At 48.9% G+C, this 23573-nt stretch overlaps 1 protein-coding gene across 1 annotated transcript in view; it reads left to right on the plus strand.

Annotated features, from left to right (window-relative positions):
* TDRD9 (tudor domain containing 9) overlaps window positions 1–23573 on the plus strand; it is a 118260-nt gene that overhangs the window by 32504 nt on the left and 62183 nt on the right. The window contains exons 7-13 of the mRNA XM_043554410.1: window positions 1175–1339; window positions 6874–6977; window positions 14930–14994; window positions 17378–17432; window positions 17584–17668; window positions 19049–19106; window positions 22298–22402. Coding sequence (XP_043410345.1) covers window positions 1175–1339; window positions 6874–6977; window positions 14930–14994; window positions 17378–17432; window positions 17584–17668; window positions 19049–19106; window positions 22298–22402 — 637 coding nt within the window. The remainder of the gene's footprint in view (window positions 1–1174; window positions 1340–6873; window positions 6978–14929; window positions 14995–17377; window positions 17433–17583; window positions 17669–19048; window positions 19107–22297; window positions 22403–23573) is intronic.

Genomic DNA, 23573 nt, shown 5'->3' on the forward strand with positions numbered 1-23573 from the left:
GCTGTCAGAGACTTAGATTCGGGAGCGTGGGAAGATGGGCCTGAATGTCTCCCCTTCCTCTGCCGCACAGACCCATAGAGGTTCCTGGCTCTGGGCCGTCCCCACACCTGCTGGCCCCGCTGTCATTGTTGGCTGATCACACTCAGGTCGGTCCCACGCTGGTGTCTTGAGCAGGCTGCCGAGTTGTCTGTCTGGAGGAGAGGCTGGTGGCAGTGAGGAGTCTCGATGGCCTTGAGCAGTCCGGTCTGGCCTCATGTCCGCATGCCGCCTCAACCGAACAGAGGCCCCGCACGCCATCAGCCTCACTGTCCCTCGGAAGACAGTTTAGAGAGCATCTGTCGGGACCGAGTATGCCTCGTGGGGGCCACTCTTACACCCACATGGCTTCTCAGAGGCTTCCTTCCAACCTGAAGCAACTCATCTTAAATGAGTTCTGGTTAATATGCTTTCTACCATTTGGATCTAACATCTTAGGGGAAAATACACGTATTTTGTTTACACAGTAACGCATTGGGTCGTCGGCAGCCGGCCCAGAGTTGGGTTTACCCCCGGTGAGCGACTCAGAGACTGGAGGATGGCGCGTGTCCTTCGTGGCACTGCTGCCTTGTCCGCTGCGCATCTGGGGTGCTGTGGGTGCTGCTCCTGGCTTTCACACAGAGTTTCCCACGGAGGACATCCCGTATTTGCTTCCTGGCACAACTGACCATTTGTGGTGGGTCCCCAAGCCTCTGTGTCCTGCTTCGGCCTAGGCTGGTTTCTCTCCGCTGTGGCCCTGGGACCGACTGCTCCAGATTCGTGGCTCAGAGCCGGGGTTTTCTGGCTCCGCGTCTGCCTCTTTGCTGTTCTGCTCTCTGGCGTTTCTGTAACACCTCATCTAGTAACTTGCTCGTTTTTACTTTTGTTTTCTGATGCAAAGCTTCCTTTTAGATAAGTGGTCATAGGTTAGCTTTATTGTAGGCTCTCACTTGATAAAATAATTTAGGAGAAGTAGTAAAAGTTGGTTGTCTCTGAGCATTCGTTCAACTGTAATAATTTGTACTCCGTTAAAGATTAAGTCAATGTATCATACTGAAGTTTTGAAAATTACTAAAGCAGAAGACAAGCTTGGTAATTTAACAACATCACATTTAGTTGTTGTTGTTGCTCGTTTGTTCTAATGGTTTCTCTTCTGCAGATAATCCTCATGTCGGCCACCATCAGTTGCAAAGAGTTTGCAGATTACTTTGCCGTTCCTGTCCAGAACAAGATGAACCCTGCGTACGTTTTTGAAGTGGAAGGAAAGCCCCATTCAATCGAAGAGTATTATCTTGATGATTTGGGGCACATACATCACAGCAGGGTATGTTGGAAGGCATTGTTTCTTTCATAGCGAATGTGCCTTTGTGTCAGAGTAAGCCCGCACCGGTCAGCTGCAGTTATAAGACTGTACGAAATCCAAGCTGGGAGATGGTGCGGGCTGGGGCTGGAGAAGGACGGGTCGGGAGAGCCCCGAGTTTGTTGCTGTGAACTGTGGGCATCGAAACACATTGTACGCTCCTGTGAAAGTTGTTGGATTGGTTTTACACTTTGTTGGTGAAAAGTAAAATGTCAGATTTTGGTCAGCTGTAAAATTGTAGATTCAGTTGAGAGTGGGAGGTAGTTTTATTTCAACTTTTACTTTGATTAAACTGCTTCTTATAATACAAATTGTGGTGCTCTCAATTGAAGGAGGAATGTACTGACCGTGAAAGACCGGGATAATACATCCTTACGAAAAGTTGCACTTGATTTGACATTATTTTCACGTGGGCAATACATTTACAGGATTCAAAAATCAAAAAGAGGTTTATGAGCAGGTATAAACTCTCTCCTTCCCCCTCCTGTCCTCTGCTCAGCTCCCCTGCCAACGAGAGGAAACCACTGTCACTAATTTCTTAGGAATCGTGCTGTAACTCTGAATGTCTATATGAGCAGATACAAATGTGCGGTTTCTCCCTTTACAGAAACAGCAGTGCCCTCGGTGCACCTTGCCTTCTCGTTCTGCTTTTCATGTCCTTTCCCAACTCACAGCTTATTCATTCTCTTTTCAGAGCTACATTCTGTTCTCTCGTGTCCGTATCTCACTAATCTCCAGTATTTCTGGCCTTCTTCTTTTTTAAGTTTCTTTATGTATTTTGAGTGGGGGAGGGGCGGAGAGGGAATCCCAAACGGGCCCTGCACTGTCGGCACCGAGCCCGACGTGGGGCTCCACCCCATGAACCGTTAGAGTGTGACCCGAGCTGAAACCAAGAGTTGGAGGCCTAAACCGGCTGATCCCCCCCGGGTGCCCCTGGTCTGTTCTGGTTGAAAGCAGTGCTGCGGGAGGAGACTCTGCGCTCCCGACGGTGTGTTCAGAGGCTGGGCTCTCTCTGCCTTGTTACTGTTGACATTTGGGGCCGGTTCTTTGTGGCGGGGGCCACCCTGTGCACTCACTGTAGGATGTTTAACAGCGTTTCCGGCCTTGATCCGCTAGCTGCAAGTGGGGCCCCCACTGTGACCACCAACGGTGTTTCCAGACAGTCCGTGGGCGGTCGGCTGCCCCATTGAAGACCCCCGTGTAGGTCATGCCTTGTAGAAGGCAGCGTCTGCTGGGGGAATTGCCGGGTCAGAGGGTGTGTGCACTTGTGATTTCGATGGACGGTGCCAGACTGCTCTGTGTAGGAGTTGGACTCGTACCACAAACATTTGTGATGTGGAAGTAGACTGTAGCCTCGACGATGGTGAGTCAGCCGACTGGGTTCCACCGAAGGCAAGAAGGCACATTTTGTCAAATCTGTTACAGTGGAGGGAGGCCAGCGATGGCCATTAAAATGTGGCACGTCTTTTTTTCCAACTTTGTAGATGACAAGATTTCAAAAAAACAGGAAAGTTATAAGAATTTTATAGTAAACACCTCTCTGTCACCTGGATTCTAAAGTTCACGTTTATAAAAAAACTGTCAGAACCAAGAAACTAACTGATATATTATTAGAACTAAAGTTGTATTTATTTGGATTTTACTGGTTTTTCCCTAATTTCCTTTCTCTGTCCCAGGGTCCCACATTGCTTTGAGTCGTCATGTCTCTGTAGGCTTCTCTGGGCTGTGACAGTTTCTCAGACGTCTCTTATTTTTGATGACCTTGATGGTTTGTAGGAGTACTGGTCAGGTATTTGTAGGATTCCCCAGTGTTTGAATTTTTCTGATGTTTTTCTCATGAGTAGACTTGGGGCTATGGATCTTGGGGAGGCAGACCACTGGGGTGAAGTGCTGTATTGTCACGGGGGGACCGCCAGCGTGGCCTGTCACCGGTGATGTTGGCCAAGAAGTTTTTAAAAAATTTTTTTTATTTGTTTTTGAAAGAGAGACAGTGTGAGCAAGGGAGGGGCAGAGAGAGAGAGAAACACAGCATCTGAAGCAGGCTCCAGGCCCCACGCTGTCCGCACAGAGCCCCACACGGGGCTTGAACCCACCAAACTGTGAGATCACAACCTGAGCCAAAGTCAGATGCTCGACCGACTGAGCCACCCAGGCGCCCCTCCTGGCCAAGGAAGTTTTAGCCAAACTTCTGCCCTACAGTGTTACTGTCCCTTCCTTTTTCTTTTGTGTATTTGTATGTGTTTACCTGTTTCTTTGTTCATTGCCTGTTTCCCTCCCCCCACCCCCCTGCCACCCCAGTGAGATGTAAGCAGCATAAGAGAGACACGTCTGTCCTTTGCTGTTTGGACACAAGTCACTAATTGCAGCCCGTATTCAAGGTGGAGGGTAGAGGGCACTTCGTCACATTTAAAAATTTTGTACTTTCTGGCCCATTTTGGAATGTGAAAGTACCGATGGTTTTACAAGTCTTTCCAGATGGCCATTGTGTGTTGGAATCACGTCGATGATTGCTCGTGGGTGCACTGTGGAGTTGGCAGGCCTGGGCACCTGCCCTCTGCTCCCGTGCGGGCGGGGCAGCCTGGACTCCTCTCCAGCCAGGGGCTCGCTCGTGTTCTCCAGGCTGGGGAGAACCCGGTTTTGGCATTTGCATACCCAGTATCCTGTTCTTGGTACTTAATAGGTACTCAGGAAATATTTCGGTGAATGAATATATTAACATTAAGCCTTATAAAAGCGGTATTTTGTATAGATTCTGCTGTATAGTTTGTGGAGTCAGAGGAGTTTTAAAAATTCCAGTTTTGTTATTGTTACTACTCCCTGGGCACGCCATCTAATGTTACAGGGGAGAAGCAGCGTTCCTTCTGCGGACACCAGCCTTTCTCCCTTTCTGCCTTCTTAGGGACCTTTTCTGATTGACTGTTGCCCCCTCCTTGCTTTTTTTTTTTTTTTTTCTTTTGTAATGTTTACTTTTGAGAGAGAAAGACAGAGTGTGGGTCGGGGAGGGGCAGAGAGAGAGGGAGGCCCAGAATCCGAAGCAGGCTCCAGGCTCCGAGCTGTCAGCACAGAGTCTGATGTGGGGCTCGAACCCACACACCACGAGATCGTGACCTGAGCCGAAGTTGGCTGCTCAACCAACTGCGCCCCCCCGGCGCCCCAACACCCTCCTCGTGTTATCTTTCCTAGTGCTTTCTCCACTGCCTCTTACCTGTCCCCATTTCATCAGAACTGAGTCTCTCTCATCTTAAAAAGCACCCTCACGAGGTCCCGTGTTTCTCTCCGTGGTCTGGCTCCCACTGCCCCTGTTCTGAGATGGCATTTGTCAGGATCACTAGCGACTTCCTAAAGTTGAGAGTCCTCTGCCCTAAACTTACCATGACCTCCCTGTAATATTTGACACCTTTGGCCAGTTTGGTTTTCTTGAAAGTCACCCTTCCCTTGAGGCCAGTGTTGCCCTTGTGGTCTTTGTGTTGCCAACCCTGGCTGTTCTTTTCAACGTCCTCTGAAGAGTTCTTTTCACTACTTACTTTCAACTTTTTTGTTTTCACCCTCCCCTTAGAAATGAGACAGGAGGGAGCGCCCACGATGTGTAGCTTTAGTCCGGAAGCAGAGCTGGAGGAGAGCGTGGCCCCGCCCACCACTCCCCACGCCTTCCCGCCCTGGACAGGGCTTTTATAATCCTGTTCACAGTTGGGCAGTAACCCACTTCAAGGGGATCAGGGGGACGGTGAGACAGGTTGAGGTCCCCATTCTGCTCCCCGATGGTGCCTGGCCGTCTTGGCATCGTTCGTTTCCTACCGTCTGTAGCGCCCGTTCTGGCACGTCTCTCGCCCTCCCCCTGGGACCAGCTGGCCGGCCTCGGCACCGCCGGCTCGTGGTGACGGCAGACGCGCAGGGCTCCAGCCTCTCCGCGTGGGGCAGAAACACGAGCTTCAGCCTCCTTCTGTTGACGGCGTCACGGTCGTTAGTTCGGTGGAGGAGTGAGTCTCTCCGTTTCCGCCTGCGTGAATTCGTTCCCTCCACGTTTCTGCCCCTTCCCCTGCTTTATCTTTTGTCGGAGCGCATCGACTGAGCGAGTGGGCCCGTTTGCTCTGAGCGCACTGTACCGTCTGGGGGAACAGAGACCTCGTCTGTCGTCTGTTGTTTGCCCCTGACTCTCACACGTGGTGGGGGCGAGGGCAGCCGTGGATCAGCGGGCCCGTGACCCACCTCACTGTTCCCGTCGTTACCCGTGTGACGCCTGCTGGGAGAAAGCGGGGCTGTATCTGTTGTCTTGTATTGTATGTAAATGATAGTCTTTGGGTTTGGATTCTAGAACACAGTGAAGTTACTTCTGAATTGGTGACGTACCTTTTCCGTGGCCTACTGGTTTGTAGAAAAACCGTTCTGATGGGTGTGAATGCCACCGTTGGGGTTTGTGAAAACTGTGCTTTCCTTTCTATTTCTGTTTTGTATGTTTCTGTTACGGTTATCGTTTGGATAAAGTAGAAAGTCGTTCCAGGTAAAGATAGAATGCTCCTTCACAGTTATTGATGAAATAAAAGCCGGTTTGTTATTCTTACATTAGTGGGATCGTACTAATAATGAAAAATGGTTTCTTACCAGCTGACTTAATTTACTCTAAAAACGGGGGGAAAAGTTTGCATCTGTGGCTAACTACTTATCACTTGTAGACTTCTGATGTGTTTTTCACAAAGTTGAATGCAGTGCTTTGAGCATAGTACTTGATAAGTAAGGTTATTAAATACACCACAAAAGCTTTCTTACTCTTGGTGCAAAAAAAACCCCGATATGGCTATGAAAGAGATTTTCTGGAAATTATGCCATAACTGTTGTGCCGGACGTTGTAGAGAGACTCTTCCACGGTGGTGGCCTTGGTTCCACGAAGCCGTCAGCTCAGACCAGTGATGCCAACCTCACCGGGGGGGGGGGGGGTGGCTGCTGCGGTTGACCTCCCGGATTCTGCGGAGGTGTCTGGAGGGCAGTTTTAAACGAGCTGGGCTCATTAGTTTTGTTTTAGTATGCGATTAAAAGTAATCTAGCGACCCGTGCCCTGGCACATAGGTGACTTCGGTATATTCTTCCTGTAAGTTGGCAGGTGTAACGGGGTGTTAGCCTTCCCCGGTCCTTGTGACGGTGGTGGCGGTGATGTCTCAGGACTTATTGAGACGGGCGCCTGATGGGAGGGGCGCCGGCGCTGGGTTCTGTATGCATCTGGAGCTGCTCGCTCTGTCTTCAGACTAGGTTTCCCGACAGATGTCCCACCTCTGTGTGTCGGCACTCTGAGCCCATCTGCGCCCCAGTGACAGGGACAGGGGGTGAACTCGTCCGTACCGTGTCTGTTGGGGCCTGGCGCTTGGCAAGCGTTCGTGTATTGGCTGCTGACAGTACTCTTTTTATTGGGGTGTTAAAGTGACGCACTAAAGACAGTCACCTGTCTGAATCCAGAACCCCTTGTAATCCTGTTCTGATCTTCCGGCCTTTCCTTTTCCTGTGTTTAGCTTTCTCCTCACATCCTGGAGGAACCGGTGATTACTAAGGACATATACGAAGTCGCTGTCTCCCTGATCCAGATGTTCGACCACCTGGATGTGAAGGAGAGTGGGTAAGAGACGCTCCGCTTGGCAGCGTGCTTCACGTGCGAGTTCAAACGGTTCGCTGTTTGTTTAGAAACCGTTTAGTGTTTTTATAATGTTAACATGTAACTGTAGATACCTTCTCCAGTAGTCACTGTATATTTTAAAATAAAGTTGGGGCGCCTGGGTGGCACAGTCGGTTAAGCGTCCGACTTCAGCCAGGTCACGATCTCCGGTCCGTGAGTTCGAGCCCCGCGTCAGGCTCTGGGCTGATGGCTCGGAGCCTGGAGCCTGTTTCCGATTCTGTGTCTCCCTCTCTCTCTGCCCCTTCCCTGTTCATGCTCTGTCTCTCTCTGTCCCAAAAATAAATAAACATTGAAAAAAAAATTAAAAAAATAAAATAAAATAAAGTCGGTACATTGGCCTTTTTTTTTTTTTTTTTACTGGAAATTTCCACTTTAAAGTAGTAAGACCAAGTACAGTTTTAAGACTTGACAGTTTTGGAAGCCAGCAGTCACAGCCTAAAGAGAGAATGGTTTCCAGACATGCTGAGTCCTGTCAGTCCTTGTCTGAGGCAGGTGGAGAGGACCGCGCTAGGAGAAGGTGTCGGGCGCATTTCCTTGCCTTGGTTTCTGTTTGTTAAGAAGATATGGGGGGCGCCCCGGGGCTCAGTCGGTTGAGCGTCCAACTTCGGCTCAGGTCATGATCTCACAGCTTGTGAGTTCGAGCTCCGCGGCGGGCTGTGCTGACAGCTCGGAGCCTGGAACCTGCTTCGGATTCTGTGTCCCCCCTCTCTCTCTGCCCCTCCCCAGCTCATGCTCGCTCTCTCTCTCTCTCTCTCTCTCTCAAAAATAAATAAACATTAAAAAAAAAGAGGAAGATCCGCTCCCCACCCTAAGGCTCCTTGGTCACCCATTTGCTCATGTGTTTAGCTGGACCTTTGAAGCGGAACCTGTTTTCCCTTAAGAGCAACTTCAGGTTATCAAGGGTGGTTGGAGTCCGTGATATAAAAAATACTGTATTATGTTCTGAACCCTCCCTGTGTTCATTTCCTGTGGCTCGTAAATGCAGTTTCTGTGTGAGAATGACAGACCCGGACGATGTAGAGTCCGCCTGCTCGCGGCCACCGGAACGTGACTGCGGGCCGCCTGTCCTTCCAGGCCCGATGCGCGCGTCCACGCCTCCCTCCTTTTACTGTCACTTGCGAAGTGCAGACATCCGTGACACGTAAAGTCACTCGTCTTGCGGTCCCCCTGAACGCTACCTGAGAATGAGCGGGCCGTCATCCCGTCCCGTCCCCCACAACCTGCATGCAGTTGTGTTACTTTAGCGGTTTCTGAGCTCCTTCAAGTTTTGGTCTTTCTTTCTTTCTTACCTATTTTAAAAGATTTCTTTCTGGCTTTGATTTTTTTTTTTTTTTAATTAGAGACAGAGTGCACAGGCAGGGGAGGGGGCAGAGGGAGCGAGGGAGAGAATCTTAAGCAGGCTCCCTGCTCCACACAGAGCCTGATGCAGGGCTCGATCCGTGACCCGTCATGACCTGAGTCAAAATCAAGTCGGACACTTAACCGACTGAGCCAGGCAGGTGCCCTTATGGATTTTGTTTTCTTTTAAATAGACTTTATTTTTAGAGCAGTTTTAGGTTCACGGCAACGTTGAGGAGTAAGTACAGTTCCCACGTGCCTGACGTAGTCACAGTGCCCCCTACCGTCAGCGTCTTGCACTGGAGCAGTACCTTGTTGTTGACACATTATCGTCGCCCCCCAAGTCTGCAGTGTAGGCTTCACTGATGGTGTGCATTTGATGGGTTTCGGCAGGCGTGTGATGGTGTGTATCCGGCATGGTAGTATCCCGCCCCCAGATCCTGTCTGTCCTGCCTCTTCCTCCCTCCCCTATAACCATGGCAACCACGGATCTTTTTACTGTCTCCCTGGTGTTGCCTTTTCCAGAATGTCTTGTGGTTGGGATCATACATACGCAGCTCTCTCAGATTGGCTCCTTCACTTAGCGGCAAGCATTTAAGTTTCCTCATGTCTTTTCCTGAACCGTAGCTCATTTCTTCGTAGCGCCGAACAGCATTCCCCTGTCTGGACGGCCCGCGGTGTGTTTATGCGTTCACCTGCTGAAGGACGTCTTGGTGGCTTCCGAGTTCGGGCAGTTACGAAGGAAGCTGCCGTAAACATGTATGTGCAGGTGTTGGCGTGGACGTAAGTTTTCGGCTCCTCGGGGTGAGCACGAAGGAGCAGGATCGCTGGATCGGTTTTGTAAGAGACCACCCAAGTGCCTTCCAGGGTGGCTGCGCCATTTCACGTTCCTGGCAGCGATGGATAGGGGGCCCCGTGCCTCCGTGTCCCCACCAGCATCTGGTTGTGTGAGAGTTCTGGGTTTGGCTGCTCCGTGTTTTGGCACGGAGCTCTTGTCAGATGTGAACTGTGCCTTCGGCATTACATCGTGCCCGTTCGGTCTTGCTTAATGCCGTGGGGCCTGAATTCCGCTTTGTCATGTTTCAAGATCGCAGCCCTGCTTTCTTTCTGTCTTGGCCTCTAAAATCTTGGCCCTTCCTTTACTGTCACTCTTTTCTGAGCGGCTTATGTTTAGGTATGTCTTTTGCGGGTAGCAGAGTTGGGGGTGGTTTATGAGTCGTTTGAAAAACTTTGGCTTTACTGAGTTCAGCCATCCGTGCTTATTGATACGACCGTGTGTTTAGTCTCACATGTGTCATACATACTCTGTGGCCTTTTCTTTCGTTTTAAAATTTTTTCTTGGTGGTTAGGAAGGTTTATAATGTCGTCATTGTAGTTACTGTATCTTTAGAGAAGGCCCACAGACTTCTTTTCCATTGTGAAGGCTTCTGACCCTTGTTCCCTGGGGAAAATGCTCATTGACTTCCACCTGTTTGTTAGCTTTGTGGCAAATGGAGCATCCTGTTCGCCTCTCTCTGTTCCCCTTCCTTTTCCCCTCATTAAAAAATTTTTTTTAATGTTTATTTTCGAGAGAGAGAAACAGAGTGTGAGTGGGGGGGGTGGTGCAGAGAGAGGGGAAGACAGAATCCGAAGGAGGCTCCAGGCTCTGAGCTGTCAGCACAGAGCCCAGTGTGGGGCTTGAACTCACAAACTGTGAGATCATGAACTGAGCCGAAGTCGGTCGCCCAACCTGCTGAGCCACCCAGACGCCCCTCCCCCTCATTTTTAAAATGGCTTTATCAAGATACTATTTACATAACATATGATGCACCCCTTTAAGCTGTACAGTTGAGTAGTTTCTGGAATATTCACACATACGCGGCACCATTACCACGGCCCATTTTAGAATATCTTCATCACCTTAGAAAGAAACCCTGACCCTTTCACTCTCTTCCTCATTCTTCCCCTTCACCCCTGGTCCTAAGCAACCACTAATCAACTTTTTGTCCCTATAGGTTCCCCTGTTCTTGACTTTCATGTAAGTGGAATCCTGTAGGATGTGATCTTTGGTGACTGACCTCTTTCACTTATTGTGGGTTTTCACGGCTCGTCCATGTTGTAGTGTGTATTGGGACTTTCTTCCTTTTTATGACTGAGTCAGTCCTCTGTCGTAGGATACACCACATTTCATTTATCCACTTGTGTATTGATGGTGACTTAGGTTCTCTTTCTCCTTTCGGCTTTTGTGCAGAATGCTGTTGTGAAAGTTCATGTACAGGTACTTGTGTGGATGTGTATTTTCATTTTTCTTGGGTATATATACCTAGGAGGGGCATTGTCGGCCCATATGGTAACTCTGTGTTTAACCAGTCGAGGACCTGCCGGACTGGTTTCCAGAGCACCTGGATCATTTTACATTCCCACCAGCAGCTCGTGAGGGTCCCCGTTTCTCCACGTCCTTTCCAGTACTGGTTGATGTCTGACCTCTGATTCCAGCCATCCTGGTGTGTGTGATGTAGTATGACGTTGTGGTTTTGACTTCCATGTTGCTGATGACTGATGATGTTGAACATCTTTTTTAGGAGCTTATTGGCCATTTGTATATCCTCTTTAAAGGCGCGCGTGTGTATATTTAGAGGCATACGTCCTTTGTCCGATTTTAATTGGATTATTTGTTTTTGTTTTTGTTTTTTTTACTGATCATAAGGATTCTTTGTATATTCTAGATACAAGCCCTTTACCAGATACATGGTTTGTAAATATTTTCTTGCATCCTGACAGCTGTCTTTTTACTTTCTTGCTGGTGGTTTTGAAGCACAAAAGGTTTTAATTTTGGTAAAGTCTAATTTGTCTAGTTTTTCTTTTGTTGCTCATGCTTTTGGTGTCATAGCTAAGGATCCATTGCCAGGTTCAGGCTCATCAAGATTTACCCCTTGTTTTCTTCTAAGGGTGTTACAGTTTTGGCGTTTCATTTAGGTCTTAGGTCTTTGAATTCAGTTTTATGTACATGTGAGGTGAGAGTCTAGCTTCATTCTTGGGCTTGTGTGCTAACCACTCGTCCCAGCACTGTTGGTTCAAAGACTCTCCTGTGCCCATTGTGTGTTGGCACCTTCTTGAAGATGAGTTGGCCATAGACGTATGGATGGGTTTATTTCCGGACTCTAAATTCTCTTCCGTTGGTCTCTGTGTCTGTCCTTGGGCTAGTACCACACCACCTTGGTTACCACTGTTTTGAAGTAATTCTGAAATTGGAAGTAGGAGTCTTCTAACTTCATTCTTACTCAGGATTGTTTTGGCTATTCCAAGTTCCTCGTGCTCCTAGGTGAACTTTAGAATCAGTCTGCCCATTTCTACAGGGAAGCCAGGACTCTGAAAAGGATTGGGTTGAGTCTGGAGATCTGGGGAGTGTTACCATCTTAACTATGACCGTATTCAGTCTTCCAGTACGAGATCTTTTCCTATTTCTTTAGATTCTTAAAAATCATTTTCAACAATGCTTAGTAATTTTCAAAGTATAAGTTTTGCACTTATCTTGTCAAACACATTTCTGTGTTTTACTCCTTTTGATGTTATCGTGAATGAAATTATTTTCTTAATTTCATTTTTTGATCATTGCAGATGTATCAAAATAACAGTTGATTTTTGTGTATTGATCTTTTATCCTGCAACTTTGCTGAGGTCATTTATTAGTTCTGGTAGGATTTTTTAAAACTTTTTTTAATGTTTAATTTTGAGAGACAGAGAGAGAGAACAAGTAGGGGAGGGGCAGAGAGAGAGGGAGACACAGAATCCGAAGCAGGCTCCAGGCTCTGAGCTGTCAGCACAGAGCTTGATGCGGGACTTGAACTAACAAGCTGAGAGATCATGCATGACCTGAGCCGAAGTCGGACACTTAACCGACTGAGCCACCCAGGTGCCCCATTTCTGGTAGGGTACCCAAGGTCATGTCGTTTATGAACAGAGATAGTTTTATTTCTTCTTTTCCAATCTGGATGCCCTAGCGCCTTCACCACAGTGCCGACCGGAAGTGGAGGAGCAGGTATCCTTGTCTGGTCTGTGATCTCAGGGGAAGCCTCCCGTCTTTGACCGTGAAGTATCATGTGTGCTGTGGGCTCCTTGTGGGTGGATGACCTTCATCAGGTTGAGGGAGTAAACTTCTGTTGCTGGTTTGTTGAGTGTTTAGATTTTATTTTATTATCTTCTTAAAACTTTTTGTGAAAAAGTGTTAGATTTTGTTTAAATGGTTTATCTGGGTCTGTTGAGGTAATGATGTGAAATTTGTTTTTCTTCTGCTAATATAATGTATTAAATTAATTGATTTGTAGGTATATTTTAAAGATATTTTTATTTTTTTTAATATGAAATTTATTGTGATTGGTTTGCATACAACACCCAGTGCTCCTCCCAACAGGTGCCCTCCTCCATGCCCATCACCCACCCTCCCCTCCCTCCCACCCCCCACCCTCCCATCAACCCTCAGTTTATTCTCAGTTTTTAAGAGTCTCTTATGGTTTGGCTCCCTCCATCTCTAACTTTTTTTTTTTTCCTTCCCCTCCCCCATGGTCTTCTGTTAAGTTTCTTAGGACCCACTGATTTTTAGGTATTAAAGCGACTGCATCCCTGGGATAAATCCCACTTGGTCATGCTGCACAGTCCTTTCCGTATGTTGCTGGATTTGGCTTGCTTGTATTTTGTTGAGGACTCTTGGCATCCATAGGTACAAGAGGTCTTGTCTGTAGTTTTCTTGTGATTTTTTTTGTCTGGTACTGGCCTCATTAAATAAGTTGGGAAATGTCTTGTTTTTCGCAAGTTTGTGAAGAATTGGTATCGATTCTTTGAATGTTTGGTAGAATTCTGCTGTGAAGCCATTGGGTCTGGGCTTTTCTTTACGAGTAATTTTAAACTTCTCAGTTCAGTTTATTGCTTTATTATAAGCATATTCAGATTAAAAGAAAATTTTTTTAATCTCTGTTTTTGAGAGAGCTCTGGGAGACAGAGTGAGAGTTGGGAGGGGCAGAGAGAGAGGGAGACCCAGAATCCAAAGCAGGCTCCAGGCTCTGAGCCATCAGCACAGAGCCTGATGCGGGGCTCGAACCCATGAACCGTGAGATCATGACCTGAGCCGAAATCCAGCGCTTAACTGACTGAGCCACCCAGGTGCCCTCACATTTTTTTTCCCCCTTGGGTGAGTTTTAATAGTTTGTGTCTATTTAGGAATGTGTCCATCTCCTGTCAAGTATCTACTTTGTTGGTGTACAGTTTTCCATCGTATTCCTCTGTAATCCTCTGTATTTCTGTAAAGTAATGCCCTTTCTTTCATTTTTTAAAAAAATGTTTACTTATTTTGAGAGAGAGCACATGTGTGAACTGGGGAGGCGTAGAAAGAGAGGGAGACAGAATCCTAAGCAGGCTCCACATGGTCAGCACAGAGCCCGATGCAGGGCTTGAACCCATGACTGTGGGATCACAACCGAGCGAAAGTCCAGAGTTGGACGCTCAACCAACTGAGTCACCCAGGCGCCCCTTTCATTTCTCATTCTAGTATTTTGAATCTTCTCTCTTTTTTTCTTGGTCAAAAGCTAAAGATTTGCCCATTTCTGTTTTTTTTTTTATAAAAATTTTTTTTAAATGTTTATTTTTGAGAGAGAGAGATAGCATGTGAGCAGGGGAGGGGCAGAGAGAGAGGAAGGCACAGAATCGGAAGCAGGCCACAGGCTCTGAGCTGTCAGCACAGAGCCTGATGTGGGGCTCGAACTCACGAACTGCAAGATCATGACCTGAGCCGAAGTCAGACGCTTAACAGACTGAGTCACCCAGGGGGCCCCAAGATTTGTCCATTTCATTGATCTTTTCAGAGACCTGGGTTTGAGTTTATTGATTTTTGTTGTTGTTGTTTTACTTTATCTTACTAGTTTTCACTCTAGTCTTTATTAATTCTTGGAAGAGCTGATCAACAGCAGTCTGGGCTCTGCTGGGACCAGTACCTGCAGAGGAGAAGGGGTGTGGAGATTAGCTAATGACTGCAACACAGCGTCTCTGGGCCCCCATCTGTTCCTGACAGTGTCTTACTGCTAAACTGAAGACACCTGATTTGCTTGCCTGTCTCTGGTCTCTCCCTCCTGCTAGAATGTGAGCTCCACAAAGAGCAGGGACCTTGTTTGTCTGTTTTGTTACTGCCCCGTCTGCCTGCACGAGGAGAGCTCGCGGTGTGCAGAGAACCAAAGTTCTGATTTCACACCGAGGAAATATTTTGACAGGAGTGGGAAGGCAAGCTGATGGTTTGAGTTTAAGTTTTACTTGTAGTTATTTTAAAAGTTTTGTATTTTGAGATTCTCGATTACAATAACTAAATTTCAAGGGAAAGTTTGGCAGATGAGTTTTATGGGAATCAAGACTCTTGGGCACCCCCAGTGACTGTGGGACCATGTCCCAGGACCTCTGTGTTTTCTTACATACAAGAAAACATGCTGGATGATCTGTATGAGACTTTCGCGATCAGAAGCCTGGGCTGTCGGGGTTCTAGACCAGCAGTGGCTACTTTTGCCAGATTAACGTTTGTGCACTCACATTTGTAACAGGAGCAAGAGCTCGTCGGGTGCCCAGTTTGTGGCGGAGCGGAGCAGCGTGTTGGTGTTTTTGCCAGGTGAGTGTCATGCTTGTGGCCTGGAATTATAATGCCCTTGATGGAGGCTGTGTTTGTGTCTAGCCCATTTTGTGAAAAATGGTACTTGGCTCTGTGTGTTTAGTCTTTTTAGACCCCGAGAACATGAGCACATGTGGTTTTCAGTTTGATCTCTTATCGTAACCTTTGCATTGCTAAAATGATGATGAAGAGTTTAATTTTTTTTCAGTTTTTTTTTAATTGTGCTTCTACTTTTGTAGGCTTTCTTCCTTTTTTAAAAAAAAAATTTTTTTACACTTTATTTTTGAGAGAGAGAGAGACAGAAAGAGACAGAGCATGAGCAGGGGAGGGACAGAGAGACAGGGAGACACAGAATCCGAAGCAGGCTCCAGGCTCTGAGCTGTCAGCACAGAACCCATGAACGGTGAGACCGTGACCTGAGCTGAAGTCAGACACTTAACTGACTGAGCCACCCAGGTGCCCTGATCCTTTTTTTTTTAAAAGTTAATTTATTTACTTTGAGAGGGAGAGAGCATGAGCAGGGGAGGGACAGAGGGAGAGGGAGAGAGAGAATCTCAAGCAGGCTCTGCCCCATCAACATAGACTTGTTGATTTTGACACCTAACCGACTAGCCACCCAGGTGTCCCAAGAGTTTAATTTTTATTTTATTTAATTAACTTATTTTTAAGAGTAATTTTTTAAAGCCAGTTTTATCTGCTTCCAAATTTTCAATGAAGTAATCGGCTTTGTTAAATTTGCCGTTTCACATATATCGTCGTAAATGTGAGGTGATCGCCATCATCGTACACGCAAAGCTTACTTAATGACGATGTTGCTGCTGTGACACCATGAGAGTCATCAGAAAAGTCCTTGTGTCCCTGTCTCAATATTTGGGAGATCGGCCTTGTGAATTACCTGAGAAAGATTAATTTGTGGTAAATTGTACTTTTTCAAAATGAGGTTTTTGGTTTTTTAAATACAGTGGTATAGTTTGGTGACACATCGTGACGATAATTTACGTATTTTTTGTTGTGAAAAGGTAATGATAGCACATGAGTCTTTGTACAAGTAGTTTTGGAGAACAAAAACCCTGAATCAAAGTAGCTTACGTAATTTTGGGATGCACCATTTGAGTTTGCAGCTTCAGTTATGTTTTGCTTATGTTGCTGTGGATTAATTTTGTACCCAGGAAACAACCATCGCTGCCAGTGGGGTGGGGTTGCAGTTACCCCAATAAACGTTTATCAAAGACTGCTGTGCGTGTGGTGGCGTATGAAGGAGAAGTGTGGCCAAAGCAGAGCCACGGTGTACTAGCCCAGGAATACTTAAAAAGGAGATAAATGCCTTCTAACTGTTAAACATTGTCTGCGGCAAATTTTTATGAACGGTATTTTACAGTTTACTTTGTCTTGTGTCTGTTACGTGTTTATGTGAACGCAGGTTGGATAGATGTTTATTTTGTGAATTGATCTTTTGGGAGCCGTTCTGTATTCGTTCTCTGGGACTGCTGTAACAATGCTACGAAGTGTAAGGCTCAAAACAATGGGAATTTATTCTCTCACTGCTCTGGAGGCCAGGAGTTCGAAATCAAGGTGTCAGCAGGGCCTTGCTCCCTCTGGGGCTCCCGGTAGAACCCTCCCTTGCCTCTGCCGGCTTCCAGCAGCCACCGGCCGTCCATCCTTGGCGTTCCTTGGCTTGTGGCTGCGTCCCTCCTATCTCTGCCTCCCTTGTTAACGTGGCGCTCTCTCTGTGTGTCCCTCTCCCTTCCTCTTATGGGGACACCAGCCCTATTGGAGTAAGGTCCCGTCCACTCCAGTCTGACCTCACCTTAGCTCGTTACGTCCGCAGTAATGCCGTTTGCAGACAGAACCATGTTCTCAGGTACTGCGGTTAGGACTTAGCACCTCTTTGGAGGACACAGTTCAGCACATTACAGGGTTGATAGTTCAGGTTGGGACAAGAGCACATGAAAGTTTGATGTATCCATAGACATTTTTTAAACCTAATGAAAAAAATTTAGCCTATCTGTGTGACCAGGACTTTTTGAGTACTATTTTTTGGTTGTAAAATGTTGCCTGTTGACCATAGAAAGTTTGGAAAAATCAGTGGGAAATAAAAAAGAAATGTAATTATTCGGATGGCCACACTTGCAGGCGGTCACTGTTGTGGGAAGGGAAACACCAGAAGAATGTTTTTTTTTTTTTTTTCATATTTTTGAGTTATCGGTGGTCAATGTCATTGTACATTTTTATTTGTAATTGAGATGTAATTGGGCAAACAGGATAACAAAGTCAAAATGAATTGGTAGGGCCTTTTTTTGAAAAGGATGTCATCTCATTTAAAGGTTGTTTTTTAAGCAGCAAATACATCTTTTTTCCTCTCTCCACTGTTTTTCGTCTCCAGGTCTGGGTGAAATAAACTACATGCATGAACTTCTCACAAACATGGTTCACAAAAGGTATGTTTCAAATGATGTGGCTCTGTCTTTACTGTTCCGTTATTGTTTCTGCCCTAAAGGAGTCCGATCAGCTCAGTAAACAGTTGCTCACTTTTGTGTGTCCTCACTTCTGTTCTTTATGGACATGTTATTTCGTTAATCTGTTCCCTAGGTTACAGGTTTATCCACTCCATTCAAGTGTGACTTTAGAAGAACAGAATAACGTGTTTCTAAGTCCAGTTCCTGGGTACAGAAAGGTAGGAAACCGGGAGGGGACTTGCGAGCACTTCAGGCACATTTTCCGCCGAGACTGTGCCGTCGCGGAGCGCGGACACCTCCGCTAGCTGGCCTGACGCGCGCCGCAGCTGGCCGTGACTCACCCGGACGCGTACTTGCCCGAGGAGCCGCGTGTGTTGCTTCTTTCTCGTCTTTTGTTTTGTCGGTCGGTTGCTAGTATTCTTTACCTCCTCCACTTCAGGGTGTTGTTGCTGGTGGATTCTGATGCTTCTCACCTCTTGGCGTTTCTCAGACTGTGGGACGGTTGTGGTGTCTGCAGCACTGCCCCGCGGCCTTGGGTGGAACCCGCATTCTTAGTCCCGGTGAAGGGGGACGGGTTTAACCTCAGGTTGTGCGTGAGCCGTGGCAGCGTCTTAGCACAACCCTTCCAGAGCTGCTGACGGTGGTCCGGAACCTCAGACGCACAACCCAGCCCCCTCGCTTCCTGGCAAATGTGTGGAACCTCCAGGGGTGGCCGGCCCCTGCACGGTGCAGGCTCAGCCCTTCCTTTGGGTGTTAGCTTGGTCGTGCCTTTTGCCCCGTGCTAATCCCAGGACCCCGGAAGCACTGTGTCCGAGGTCTGGGACGGCTGTCTTTGTCTGGCTTCTTGCCTGTTGCTTTTAAGCACCTGCCGTGTTGCCAGGCTTTGTGGGCATCCAGTGATTATGCCAGGAAGAGGGGTAGCAGTTAAGGTCATGCATGTGGACCTGAACAGATAGATGGCCTGGGTCCCTGTCACCTGTAGTGTGTCTTAGCAAACGGCTTTTGTGAGACTGAACTTCTGTTGGAACGTAGAGCTGTTAGGGAGGTGAATTATAGCCATGTACATCTGGACTTGAGTTACGGTCGTGTCACAGTGCCTGGCGCAGAGCACGTGTCCAGTGCCTGGGCGCTGTGACTTAGGCACTGCGGGTCCGTAGGTACTGGTGATTGAACCCGTGCTTTGTGCCGGGAGCAGTTGGAAGCACTTTACATCTGTTAACTCCTGTGATCTTCACGGCGAGCCTGTGGGTGGGCATCATTATTCTTGTCTGCGTGGCGTCTCTGAGGACAGGGAGGTAAGTAGGTGGCCCAGGGCCCCACCCCGGTGTGGGGCAGAGCCTCGAGGTATACAGGTTTGGCTGCTGAGGCCCCCCTGCCCCCACGTTGATTCCCCCCAGCCTCCTCCCAGACCCTTGATCAGTTGTGTTTTATAGAAAATAGGAAAACTGTTAATTTAAAATTTTGAGTCCATTGTCTACGTTAACAATCTTTTAAATAATTTTTGAGCTTGAATTTTTTTTTCTTTTTTAATTTTGCCCAGTGTTTCCAGTATATAGCAGGAACGTCAGATGCTTTTTTTTTTTTTTTATGTTCGATAGATTATTCTGTCCACCAACATTGCAGAAAGCTCCATCACAGTTCCAGACGTCAAGTACGGTAAGATGCTTCTCTGTTTTCTCCCCGACATAAAGCACAGTACTTAGAGGCCCGCTTGCCCCTTGAGGGGTTGCTCTTCCTCCTCTTCCCCAACTCTTGGCTGTTGCAAGAGAGAATTTAGAAAAGCAGGTTCGTACAGCTTCTCTGCACTCGTAGTTCACCACTTCCTCCTCTCCCGGGGGCACTTCGAGGGCCTTGGTGGACAGTGGGGCCTGGGGCTGCCCCAGGTGGAGTTCTGTGGCTGGAGGGGGGTGAGGCAGGAGCGTCGGGGAAAGGGGGAAGCGTAGCAGGGCGCTGTGTCGGCTCGGCAGGGAGCCCTTCCTGACTTAGCGTTCTGCGTGCATGTCCTTGATTGCTTTGTTCATGGATTTCCTAAATTCGTTAATTCGTAGTTTGAAGCTCCCCATGTGCCAGGCACTGCTCTGGGTGCCGGGAGCACGGTGGTGAATGGGCAGAAGGCCCGTCTCAGGGCGATTGCATTCTGCTGGCAGAGACAGACAGACGGCAGTCAGAGACACGTGTCATTGCGGGTGGAGCAGAGTGCTCCCTGTAGGGAAGGTACATCAGAGGGCTACGGTCCTTGGGAAGATGAGCTTTTAGGGTGATGAGGGAATGCCTGGCCGAGGACGCAGTATTTGGACAAGACCTGAACTGAGTGAGGAGTGAGCTGTGGGAGGAGGCGGTTCAGGGTTGAGGAGCAGCAGGGACGGCGTGGCTGGACAGATACACACGTACCCACGGAACGTGGCAGTGTCTGGTCTCCACGCCGGGGACCGTTCTAGGTGCTGGGGAGATAGTCACCAGGAGAAAGTCCGCGTTCTCATGACACCTTCAGGGGTGGGTGATAGGCGATGAATAAGACCAGAGCTCGTGGCAGGTGAAGTGACGGTGCGTGCAGGAGGCGGACGTGGAGGAGGGAGTCGTGGGAAGGACAGCAGACGCTGTTGGCCGAACGGCCGGGGAGGGGTGGGCGCGTGGGGAAGAGCCTAGGAGGAGCTGAGGCTCAGAGTCTGCGGAGCGAGTGCAGGAAACGGGGAGGCCGGGAGCTGGCGCAGGTGAGCGGGGAGGACGTGGTTGGAGGGCGAGGTCGAGGAGGTAATGGGGTACCGGGTCACGCAGAGCCTTCCGGGGCGTGTGAAGGCTTAGGGTTTTGCTGGCAAGACAGGATTTGGAGAGCAGGGACGACATCGTCTGGAGGCTCATTCAGGGACAGACCCGCAGTGAGGCAGGGGGCTTGGCGGGCTGAGTGAGGAAGGAGGGTGTGACTAGTGCGGACAAGAATCGGCGGCGGGTTACAGGGGGATGGTGGCCGTAGGGCCCTATCTGGTAGGTGTGCTGGGGGATCTGGTGTGGGACTGTGGCAGCCGGAGCGGCACGGTGAGGCACCTGCTGCCCGTCCGCGGACACTTGGCTGTGCAGGCCCGGAGACTGGCGGGCGGTGGTGGCACGTGGGGAAGGCGTTTCTGGTGTTTGAAGGGGGGCAGTGATGAATTGCAGAGGCACAGCCAGCAAAGACGTAGAAACCGAGTCAGGGCTTTGAGGAAGACGGGGTGGATAACATGTCATGCTGATGATTGGTCAAGTTTGGAGAAGACTGGAAATTTGGCCATCGGGTCAGCAACGTGGATATCATAGGTGACCTTGACCAGAGCAGTTTTGCTGGAGGTTAGGGAGGGAGGGGAGGAGAGGGGCATTGGGGACCGTGCAGTTAGCACATGCTGCTGTCAAGGGGAGCAGAGAAACGGGGAGGTTGCCGAAGAGTGGCCGGGCCCAAGAGCACACCTTTCCTGGATGGACGGGAGACCCAGCGTCTAGGTGACAGGAAAGGTGCAGAGGTGCCGTGGGAGAGAGGGGCCTGCTGGCTGCAGCCTCGTCCCTGTGCAGGGATACGATGGGGTACCGCGTGGGCGCTGGGCCTCCTTGTGCGCGTGGGCACCTTACCCTTGTTCCCGGGGAAGGGCCAAGTGTGAGGACGGGTGGCAGAGGGAGCTCATGGGGCCCTCTGCCACCCCTGCTTCCCCTGGTGAGCTAGAGGCACGATGCCAGCGCAGACTGAGAATGGGGGGCCATAGAGCGTCGAGGAGAAGACCCTAAAGGTGGGGGGTTGACGGGCCAGGTGCCCCGAGGGCCACTCGAGCCTAGTGGACAGCGATGGAAGGGGGGCAGTCAACCTGCTGGCCCGATGGGTCGGTCCTTCCCTGGTCCCAGGGGCCGCACAGTGGAGGTGGGAAGTACGTTCCCCAGGGCTACGGGGGGGGGGGGGGACCCCAGCAGATCAGAATGGGAGGGCACAGAGGGAGGTGAGGAGGTGGGTGGAGGGATAGCTAACAGGTCACAAGATGGACAGATTGTGGTGCCGTCGGCAGGGATTAAGGATTGCTGGGTAGGCCTGGAGGCAGGTTTGGAGAGAGGCACTTGCTGTCACTGTGATGCTGGTGTCAGGTAGGGCTGCTAGAAGGTGGGGGACAGGATGATCGGAGGAGAGGGTTCATGGAACCAGGAGCCTGAATGCCACCCACATGGTTTCCTGGGCCTGGAAGTCACCAGAATTCGGGTGGGAGCAGTAGAGGAGGGTGTGGGGACCGGGGAGCCATAACGGAGGGGCGGTGGTGGTGAACTGAACGAGGCAGAGGTTTTCCAGGAGGGCAGTGGCAGTGAGGGTATGGGAGGGCTGGAGAGGGGCAAAGAGAAGACGGCACCCTGCCGGCCAGCGTGCCCGCTTACTGCAGTCAGGACAGGGACGATCAGTCCAGAGGAGAGCTGGAGGGGCTTCCGGCAGCCAGCTTTCACAGACGAGGACACTGCAGCACGGAGAGACTAGGCAGCGTGCCTCCTCCCCCCCGGGATGTGAGTCCCCGCAGCCCGGCATCGTGGCCGCTTCTGTGCTGCCCACGTTGTGCCCTCTGACCCTCTTTTGCGTGCAGTCCAGATGGGCTTTTCTTGAGGCTTGTCGGGTCTACAGGGCTTATGCTCTTTGTGCCCAGAGGCTCTTGTCCATAGAAGAAAGAATGTGGCCACAGCCTCTATCTGTCCTGGGTGGTAAGGAGTAGCCAGTGCTCTTCCAGAGTCTTCTGTAATGTGTACTGATCTGAAGGCTGCATGTTTCTTGCTGTTTTATCCCTGTGCGTTGTGATTATTACACAGTTACTTCTTGTTGGCATGGTGTTTACATTCCTTTTTTTAAATGACAGTTATAGATTTTTGTTTGACTAGAACTCTGGTTTGTGATGAAGATACGAATTACCAGAGTCTGCGATTGAGTTGGGCCTCTAAAACCAGTTGTAATCAGAGAAAAGGTAAGGCACTTGTGTTCCAGCACAATAACGAATTGGTGGCAAATTCAGATGTTTTAAAACATTGTGGTTTTTGTTTTTTTACTCTTATGCAGATACTTTCTTTACTGAAACCAGTTTTAAGTTTTAAGCAACAGTGTCTCATATCGTCAGACTATGCATTTAAATTTGTGATTCTCCTCTCATCCATAGAATTAGGTGACAGTCTTTGTATATAACGGACAGGCATGTGATTATTTCAACACTATAGTCTTTTGCAGTGAATTTTATTTTTTTTTAACTTATCTCTATTTTTTTTATGTTTATTTTTGAGAGACAGAGAGACAGAGTGTGAGCAGGGGAGGGGCAGAGAGAGAAGGAGACACAGAATCCGAAGCAGGCTCCAGGCTCTGAGCTGTCAGCACAGAGCCTGACTCGGGGCTCTAACCCACGAACCATGAGATCGTGATGTGAGCCAAAACCAAGAGTCAGACGCTTAACCGAGCCACCCAGGCACCCCTGCGGTGAATTTTAGAAAGCGTTTGGGGAATAGTTATGGAAACCAGATACATTTTTGATAATTTTTAAAAAATATTTTCTTTGTTTTTGAGAGAGAGCACAAATGGGGGAGGGGCAGAGCGAGGGGGACAGAGGATCTGAAGTGAGCTCCCCACCGACGGCAGAGAGTCTGATGCGGGGCTCGCGCTCACGAACCGCGAGATCATGACCTGAGCTGAAGTCAGATGCTCAACCGACTGAGCCACTCAGGTGCCCCCAAAGTTTTGATAATTTTTCATTAACTTTTGATAATTCTTCCTCTGTCTTCTGTCCAAGTTCTGATCCTTCTAGGGTTGCTTTTCCTAAGCAGGTTCCACAGAAGGTTCATTCAGCATTTGCTGCGGCACGCGTGCTGCTGGGGAGTTGAGGGTGTGGAGGCGTTTGTCAGGGTCTGGAGGGCTTTGATCACAGTGGAGGTGTGGTTGTGATGCACGGAGGTAGGTTGCTACTGTCACCTGTGGGGACTGGCCCCCGGGGACAGAGGTCTTGGTATGGACTGAGTGTGGCTTATGTTTTATTAGAGAACTTCTAGGGAGGGTGGGCGAAGGGCCATTCCAAAAATACCTGTTGGGCAGTAAAGCTACCTCATCAAAAATAGAGTCGAGGCAACATTTATTGAGTGCTTACTATGCGCCGG

The sequence above is a fragment of the Prionailurus bengalensis genome, chromosome B3 (genome assembly GCF_016509475.1).
Source record: "Prionailurus bengalensis isolate Pbe53 chromosome B3, Fcat_Pben_1.1_paternal_pri, whole genome shotgun sequence".
Lineage (NCBI taxonomy): Eukaryota > Metazoa > Chordata > Mammalia > Carnivora > Felidae > Prionailurus > Prionailurus bengalensis.